Source organism: Oryzias melastigma, linkage group LG12 (genome assembly GCF_002922805.2).
Source record: "Oryzias melastigma strain HK-1 linkage group LG12, ASM292280v2, whole genome shotgun sequence".
In the NCBI taxonomy this organism is placed as follows: domain Eukaryota; kingdom Metazoa; phylum Chordata; class Actinopteri; order Beloniformes; family Adrianichthyidae; genus Oryzias; species Oryzias melastigma.
Window position 1 is genome coordinate 12052433 of NC_050523.1, and position 9222 is coordinate 12061654.

General features: G+C 39.2%; 1 protein-coding gene across 2 annotated transcripts in view; it reads left to right on the forward strand.

The window, feature by feature from the left end:
* Nucleotides 1-8729, forward strand: part of fubp3 (far upstream element (FUSE) binding protein 3) — a 25046-nt gene extending 16317 nt beyond the window's left edge. The window contains exons 12-19 of one of the 2 annotated variants that reach the window (XM_024299608.2): nucleotides 1071-1197; nucleotides 4463-4623; nucleotides 4890-4963; nucleotides 5039-5115; nucleotides 5416-5472; nucleotides 5605-5655; nucleotides 5752-5879; nucleotides 6969-8729. In XM_024299608.2, coding sequence (XP_024155376.1) covers nucleotides 1071-1197; nucleotides 4463-4623; nucleotides 4890-4963; nucleotides 5039-5115; nucleotides 5416-5472; nucleotides 5605-5655; nucleotides 5752-5879; nucleotides 6969-6977 — 684 coding nt within the window. In that variant the 3' untranslated portion in view covers nucleotides 6978-8729. The remainder of the gene's footprint in view (nucleotides 1-1070; nucleotides 1198-4462; nucleotides 4624-4889; nucleotides 4964-5038; nucleotides 5116-5415; nucleotides 5473-5604; nucleotides 5656-5751; nucleotides 5880-6968) is intronic. The other variant, XM_024299610.2, reaches the window with a different exon arrangement.
* The last annotated feature ends 493 nt before the right edge of the window (nucleotides 8730-9222 follow it).

The following is a 9222-nucleotide window of genomic DNA, read 5'->3' on the forward strand; positions in this document are numbered from 1 at the left end:
TGAACACTCATCAAATTCATGCTAAAATAAAGTAATTCATTTCATTTAAGAATTTTAAATGAATATGAATGAATGAATGAATCAATAGCTCTAAAGATGTTATCTAAAGTCACTAAATGTAGACTAATCATCTCTTATATAACAAGAAAATAGTTTTGTTTCCTAGTTTATATTTGCTCTATTTTTACTTCTTTATTAAAGCTACTTCACAAAAATGTTCCATTTAAGTTTTTAATGATAAAAAAAGTTAATGAAATATAAAAAGGAACAGCCTAAATCTGTTTTTTCGATTTGTTCATGTTTTAAATGTGTTACAAAAGTATCTGATCGGGACACTGTATCGGCAACTACACAAAATCGAATGAATCGGATCGGGCCCAAAAAACCTGATTATTTTTCAATTTAATCTTCTCCCACAAAACATCTTTGGTGTTTGAATTAAACAGCTGTGTAAATTCATAATCAAACATGCTGGTTCCCTCTCATTGTTGTCAAAGTCTGTCTCCTTGCCAGGCGGTTGTTCAGAAATGATGCCGGCGGCTTTAGCGAAAGCTCAGACAACAGTTACAACAGATCTTTAGGACAGGCGTCAAAAGTCCCTTCACATATGGTGGCGTATCTCATCCAGCACTTCCTCCCAGTAAAAGTGTGTCCGCTGTCTGTCATCCATCACTCCCACGAACAAAGATGGATGCTCTATTTTGCTTATCCTCAGGTGGCAATGGGAACCTTTCTTTTATGGCTTTATGGCATTTGATTGAACACTAATTGAGTAGTGCTGAATCCGAATGACTCTCGCAGAGTCACGTTCAGGCAGCAAATATATTTAAAAAACTTGTAAAGTTTGGCTGTATCTCTGTGCTGCACACAGCCGCACATGTGGGGAGCGCAGACTCTCCGGAGCACTCAAAATTAGACACGCGCTCCATTGTAGTTTTACCTGCACAGCAATGTCAAATGCACATGTAACTTTAAAAAATTACTGAATTCCACATACTTGAATATTCATCCATTGGTGAATTTGGCTAAAAATATTTTTGTGACGATAACTAATATCTTCCTTCTCATAGGAGCGAGACGGCTATGGGGTGATGGGGCGTCGAGGACGGGTCGACTGTAACACAGGAGGACCCGGAGGTCTTCAAGAAGTCACATATGCAGTTCCTGCTGACAAGTGTGGCCTTGTTATTGGGAAAGGTAAAAAAAAAAAACATGCTGTGTTTTTAATACATACTATGTATAATTCAATGGATTAACATGGTTTCTCGGACTGATGTCTAAGAAAGAAAAGGGAACCGAACTGAACAGATTGCAGATTCTCTTCTTTCACAACGAGAATCTGATGAGAAGAGGTTGGGGGGGGGCATGTGACCACCCTCTTATTCTGTCTCGGGCTCATGTATACAGCACAAGTGGCATTCATTGGCTTCACTAAGGGCTTAATGACGGGGATAATGCGTGTAATGTGACATTAATTGTTAAAGGTGCATAATAACAGCCCTCAATCATGTGGAAGGCTGCCCGGCATCTAATGAGGCTCTTTCAGTCCAATAGAGTGCAGCAAGGGAATGAATAGGAGGAATTAGCTTATTGGCTATTCATGCCCACTCTATTGGCAGCTATTTAAAAGTCATTGACCACTGCTTCGGATGGGGCTCTGTGAGTGTGTGTGTAGTATGGTGGTATGCATGTTGCCTCAGTGCGTATGTGCGGCAGTAGGCGGATCGAAGGAGGCCTCTTTACCTAAGATAAAAACATGGCAATAGAAATGTCAAGTGGCTTTTGTGCACGCAGCGGAGCGAGGGAAACAAATAAACCTGGGCGTTGCGTTCCCCCCTCTCACCGCATTAGCATATGAAGTGGCCCAATATGGTGGAGATGGCGGTGGGTCTGGGTGCTGTCAGCCAGTCCTTAAAGAGTGCGGTGATTAATATCTTTACGATGCCATATGCAGCCTGTTGGCCCTCCGTTTTGACCCCCAAACGCACACACAGCCTGGGTGAATCGAGCCACCCACCAACCTGCCCAGACCCAATACAAGCAAGAGATCAACCTAAGCCTCAAAACGGGGATCTGCGTGACCCCGAAGCACAAGCTTCACTGTGGGGATTCACATTTTAGAGTTGAGGACATTTAGTTTTAAAATTTACATTTTCACAGATCAGAATTTATGTGAATGAGGTTTCATAGTTTTGCTATTTAATCAAAACATTTCAAAATCAACTCTATTTTTGAGGAGTTTGTTGTTTTGGTTTTTATATAATCAAAGCACTTTGCCATTACTTTAAAATAAAGATAGTTATTTATCGATGAGCTTTAGCTCTAATGTTAAATTCTTTCAACTTCCATAACCTTTCAACTGCAATCTATGCATTTTAGCTGATTCTGCTGCACAGAAAACTGTCTTTCACCATTCTGAAAACTTCACATTAATAATGTGTTGCATCTTGGTGCAAAGCCAGTTTGAAAATCAGCTTTTCTCTACATCAAACAGATTCATGGGGATCTTGTGAACGGAGTTCCAGTATGTCAAAGAGTGTTATATTTAGGTGTTATTGAGGGGTTAATCTTTCTGTCTTTAAATAGCTGGTGAAAACTCATCTCTGTCCTAATTTTTTAGAGATTCATCAAAAATACAAGTTAATTTGTGAATTTTAGCTGAATTTTCTGAGTCCATGCAAAATTCATGTTGCAGCAGTTTTTTTTAGGATGCTGGGATTGAAAATGTTGTCCATTCTCGGAGTAAAATTATTTTAATTCCCAATGTTGTATATTTAGAATGACATTTTTGCATTTGTGTGGATGATCTGTGCTTAACTTTTATATTCGATTTATTAAAATGTTGCAATGTTGAGGCTTTTATTGCATCAGAAGTCAAACGTCGCTCTCTGCCACTTTTTGTGTGGTGGACCAGCACCTCGCCAATCCCTCAGCTTTGCCTTGAATGCGGTCACCAGTTGCACTTTTGTATCCTTCCCTTTGCTCCAGCTCACTAAACCAGTCTCATTATTAAGGCCTGTATTATCTGCCCTTACTAAAGGCCAGTCCATGAAATGAATGGCTGGGTCTTCATTGCTCTCTGCCGTCTGACCAGAAGAGATCATAATGGCTTTATTAAGGCAGAAGTTTCATTTGCTTGACAATGGTTTAATGGCCCATGTGCAGTCTGTTGGCAGCAAGGAATGAGGCACCGGAGGAGGAGCGGTTTCTGATGAGCGTTTTTATTCAAGGGGGGGGTCAGGAAGGGTCGTCGGAGTGTCAGCCGCAAGTGAACAAATGTGTAATTGATGTTGGGACATCCCCAGTGTCCTCACCCCGGGAAGCTACCCCCTCGCTCCTTCCTCTCATAACAGGCTACGACACCGAGTCAAGAATGAAAAAGACTAAAGGAGACAAACGACGTCCCGGAAGGAGGATACGCTTGAATTTCGTCCCCTTGTCTCTTGCCAGCGATGTTTCGCTTCTCCCTGCTGGTGTAATTGCTCCCAACACACGTCTGGAAGCTGGCGTCTGATGCGGAGAAGGGGGTGGAGGGGTGTGCCGGAGGTGTCCTCTTTTGTTTCCCAATTTTGCATGGATGTTATGGGGGGTGGGGGAAAGGTGTTGCGACACAGGGATTTGGGCTGAAGGTAGCACCAAATTTGGAGATGAGTTAACTTCTGTGACAAAAGTTTTTTTTGGGAAGATGTTCTAGCAGCATGAGGGGTGTGAGTTTATTGGCAGTTGCTGAAGAAAAAAAATCACCTTTTTATTTTCTTTACATAAAATAAAGTTCTACATCAGTTGAACTTTGCCTGTTAAGATTTTTTAAAGGCCCACTCCAATGTAAATAGTTTTTTGGTTTAAACATGTTCTTGTGCCATTTTTGTGTCTCTTTATTGAAATTGTGGCTAAAAACAAAGGAGTTTGAAAAAGTAAGGCTGGGTTGATGAAATGGCTTGATGCTAACCTATAATGGAATATCCCATAGGACGGCTAATGCTAATGCTCATTCGACCTAAACATACATTGCTGACTAAATTGAGTCAAATCGATTCTGGAAATTATTGGCGATACCCAGCCCTAGGAAAAAGATCGTATTTGTGATGTCAAAAACACACTCTGTTCATTCTGATGCATCGACTGGATCCATGGACGTCTTTGCTTTCCTTGTCCGAGCTGGCATCTGGCTCAAAGCAATGGTTGGATAGCTCCAATATCACTCAATCTTTTCAGTTGCACAGGTAATGCTAGATTGTGAGAAGCTATAGGCAAGCAGCTATTTTATGTTGTAAAATTTTAGCTCAAGAGAGTGAATGGGTGTGTGATTGAGGCCCTACAACAGACTGGCGACCTGTCCAGGGTAAACCCCGTCTTCGCCCATCAGCAGCCGGGTTAGGCTCCGGCACCCCCGCGACCCCGAAAGGGACGGAGCGGTCAGGAAAATGACAAACGCATCTAAAATCCCTCATTACGTCGTCAGGTGGAGAAACCATCAAGAACATCAAAGAGCAGTCTCGTGCTCACGTGGAGCTGCAGAGAAACCCGCCGCCCAGCACTGACCCCAATGTGCGCATCTTCTCCATCCGAGGCACCCCGCAGCAGTTGGAGAAAGCCCGTCAACTGATCGATGAGAGAATTGGGGTAGGTGGTCTGTCCTTAGGCTCCACGGTCCGCCCTTCAAAAAATGCTATTGTTGGGCTTGATATTCATGAGCACACATGTCAATGCGGGGAGCTGCTATGGTCCTGGTGGCCAGCAGGATGTCACCAGAGGTTAAACATGAAGAATCCATCAAATGGACTTAATGGAGTGCATCAGCGCTTGGCCCTGCCCTTTGACCTTGCCTGTTGGCTCCCTTTAAACACAAGTGTGGTCTTTCACTCACCTCTTCCTTCTCTCCTCTTCAGGGTCCAGGGATTGGGGGTAACAGCAACTTCAGTATGAATCTTTACAACCAAGGACCAACCACTCCTCCTCAACAGTAAGATCCAATTCCTGTCCTCAGATTGTACCTGAATTGGAGGGTAGCTACTCACAAGCTTTATCTTACTTAAAGTGGGCCTCAGCCGTTCATGACTGGAGGATGGGGGACAACTTTTCAGATCTGGCAACCTCAAGGCCAGCAGGACCACAGTAAGTCACCAGTATTAATCGTGTTTCAATAAATTTGCATTGTTAAAAGCCACAAATCCTTTTTTTGGGGGTTCTTTTGAATCGAATTGGAGCAAAAACTAATTTTCAGCTCAGATTTTTCTGCTCTGCCTCCGATGGTCCACTTCCCCAAGGCTAACCACATGTTTCCTGTACAGACAATTTTTTTATGTGCTGTCAGTGGAACTTGATAGGAAAGCAGAGTCTTGGATGAGAACAGAAGGCTGAAAGGGGAAAAATAAAACCCACTTTCTGCAACTCTTGTTATGTGTCTGGTTTCAGATCACAATGGATCCCAGACGGGCCAGATGGACTGGGAGCAGTATTATAAAAAGCTAGGTGAATGTCACTCAGCAGCAGGAGTGTTTATGAACCTCTTTTTTTTAATGAAGATGGGGAAATATGTAGCTTTTAAAAGAGATTTGAAATGTTTTCTCCTTAAAGAAAACTGAATTAAACATCTGCTTCCAGGTCAGCAAAACCAACCCCAGAACTCTGGTCCGGAATACAACAAAGTGTGGGGTAAGTTCTCTTTTATCAACTTAATTAAACCTTTAAAAAATCCCAAAGCAAGTCACTGTAATTTCTGATTTGCCTTTTTTTGTGTCTTTTTCAAAGGCCAGACAGCCGGTCCTGCCACTCAGCAGACTTCTAATCCCGACTATAACGCCTGGGTCGACTTCTACAGACAGCCGATGGCCTTCTTCAACCAGGGCTCTCAGCAGACACAAGCTCCTGGTCTCCAGGTGAGACGGTTTTCTCAGCACTAGTGCAAGAGCAGCTTGAGACAAAGTTTCTTAAGGAATCTAAGATCAAAGAATCGAAGATTTTAGACCCAAAAATATCAACAAAACACATTTGAAAAGGTTCAGTGAGCAGCTAATATCCCCCAAAAAAATACTAAAATGTATGGAGATAATAAAGTATCATCCAATCTCTTTCTTAATTATTGGGTATATCTGTGGCTAGTATGAAAACTTGAGTGAAACAGCATTCTAACAACATTTAAACGCATCACTTGCAAACAAATCTTGGAGATGTGGAGTCTGACATCAGATTTGCGTGTTAATGCGTGTTTATGTGTGCATATCAGCCGATTTATGCGTAATTTAAAGGAAATTATGTGTGTAATTAGTTTCAAGCTGTTGTCCTTTTAAGTTGTGCATGTGTAAATTGTATTTTGTATTTTTTTATTTTGTAATTTTTGTACATGTGATTACACAATTGCAAATACGCAAAGTCAAGCACAAAGTGTATTGTACGAGTTACAAATCAAGAATTATGCACATGCAAATCAGATGATACTATATTCTCTCCATAAAAATCTGTGAAATTCATCTGTGAAATTTACTAATAAATGTTTTTAAATTTTAGTAAACTGATCTCCACGTTTGAAATAGTTCAACCAGATTTAAGAAAAATCTAGAGCTGGGTTGATAAAATGGATTAATCAATTTGAATCAATTTAATCTCAACAGATCAATAATCTAAAGCTAAAGTCCGCTAGCTTGATGCTAACGTTTAATGGGATTTCCCATTGGACGGCTAATGCTAACACTCGGTCAACCTAAGCATACATTACTAACTAAATGAACATCTTTATAAACTCACAGGCATTAATTTTCCAAACTTTTTTAAGGAAACATTTTTTAAAGTGACCATTTGTAGCCTAAATCACATATTTTTTTTTTACTTATACTTTCTTCTTCTGTCATTTTTAGCCTCAGAAATATAAAACTTGAGTGTAATTTTTGGACGACTTAACTCAAGTGTTTTACTGGTCACTCTTTCGGGAATGACTCCTAAAGACGGTGTTATCTGTTTTTGTCGTGCAGGATCACTAAAGAAGACGCTCGGGTGAAAGACTTGAATCACTGCGAGGCTGAAAAATACCTTTTTTGTTTGTTTGTTTGTTTTCTAGCTGAGGGGTTCTAGATTTACAACGCCTTGAATACTTTCTTTTTCTTAGTGAGAAACACTAGCTGTAGAATGACTTGTATGATAAAGTAATATTTCTAAAATCAGGAACATTTATTTGTTACTAAATGCTAATGCACACTGTTATTTTGGATAGACAGTTATATGGGATCCCTTTTTGGACTTGAGAGAGCTGTTTTTTGTTTTTCTATTTTTTTTTTGTCTTGACTCAGATTGTAACTGCCAAAATGAACCCAAGAGTTGTAACATTTCAAAAGGCAATATGATCTATTTTTGTTTTCTAGTTATGTCTAAATGAAACAATATGTGCTTAGCAGTCTTGAATACTTTCCATTTTTTTGTCATAAAATGTGTAAAGTGTTTTACATGATTCAGTGAAATGAAACTGTGATGTTTTGTTACAGGAAATGTCTTTTTTGTTTTGTTCTTGTTACAAGGTTGAAAGAAAAAAAGGATTAATGTCATCCAGTGGCAGTAGTTCTAATTTAATTCCTGTTGTGGTTTGTATCCTGTTTTCCAATGTCATTTTATTGTACTCTGGTTTAAAAAGAAAAAAAAAAGGTGCAATATCTTATTTCACTTTTGAAACAAAGATGGGTTTTTTGATATTTTGACAAACTTTTTAACTTGTAGTTTTAAGATTTTTTTTTTTTTTTAAATGGAAATTAAAAATGATAATTTATTACCGTAATAGGATTTAGGGGGATGTTGCAGATAGCTTTTGCCTTTACTACCTTGTAAAACTATGTATATATGCTCATATATTTGACTGTTAATTTAAGATATATGTTTCATATATATAAATATATATATAAATATATCAAAAACACTTTTTTTGTTTTCCTGTGCTCACTGTTGCAGGAAGTAGTCCCTCTTTTTCTGTTTTCATACTGAAAATGTCAAAGATTGTGAATGTGTGATTTTTTTTTTTCTTTTTTTTTTTTTTTTTGAAATTCGATGTTGCATCTTGTTATGAAGAAAAACAAGAAATGGTAGATTTTTTTTTTCTTTTCCTTGTACCTGTGCATACTTTGTACCTAAACTATTCAAGACTGCTAAGCTTCTGCGATTCGTACCTGTGTAATAATTTAATATTTTTATGTTTTAAATATGAGAAAGAAAATTTGTCTTATTTGGTACCTCCCAGTTCACCAGCACCCCACTGAGCCCCTCGCTGTGGACTCAGTGGGGCGTTTGACTCAGTCCATTGCTTATAACTTTTTAATTAATTTTTATTTCTTTGTGTGATCTAATATAAATGATGCATTATTGTGGAGAATGATTCTGATATTGTCATTTCTTAATGAAAAGGGATATAATTTCAAAAAATGTCTAATTATGGTGTTTGTTTTTTTTCTTCCTTTTGTGTGTACAGTTAACCATGTATTAAAAACATCCAGACTACCTTTATGTGTACTGTTTAAACTGATTTTCAGTGGATGAATATTCTATACATATGGATGTCTTATGTTGTATTCTGCTACTTAAAGTGTTCAAACGAAGAGCTCTATTGTGTGTACTAACAGATGAAACTGAGGATATATAGGCCAAATGTATGTTTTCATGTTTTATAAGCAGAAATTCTATATTTTCTATAGTCTGCCAGTTCTCAAATTCAAATAAATCTTCCGCAAGCCTCCCTTGTGGTTTGAGTTCTAGTATTTTTTTTATATGTTTGTCTTTTTTCTAGTCACTGATTCTTTAAATATCTGTTAAATTGGTGTTCAAGTATGTAAAATTAAACTGGTGCGAATGTACGACTGATAAACGTGAGCGTACAATGCTTCCTTTCTTTTTGTAAAACTCTCAAACGTGCCGTCCCACAGCCTCTGGTCCACTGAGATGTTCTCCTCCTCCGCCCCCTTTCAGAGCCACTCCAGCTTTGTCGCTGCACATCTTTGCACTCAGCAGGGAGGCTCCTGCCACTCTGGATCCTCCCCGGCCCCATACGGGCCCCGGCTTTGATGCCGTGCAGCTGTTTCCAAATCCGACCCTCGATTTTGATCCTTTCGCTCCTAAATGTGTCGTCCCCGAGGACGCGTCAGACCTGCTGGTTCTTTGGCGGCTGGTTTGTGGATGGCGAGAGTTTTTGGCTCAATTTTTATCTTTTAATGTTATTTCTTTTTTTTTCCACCCTAATTTACTGAAAAT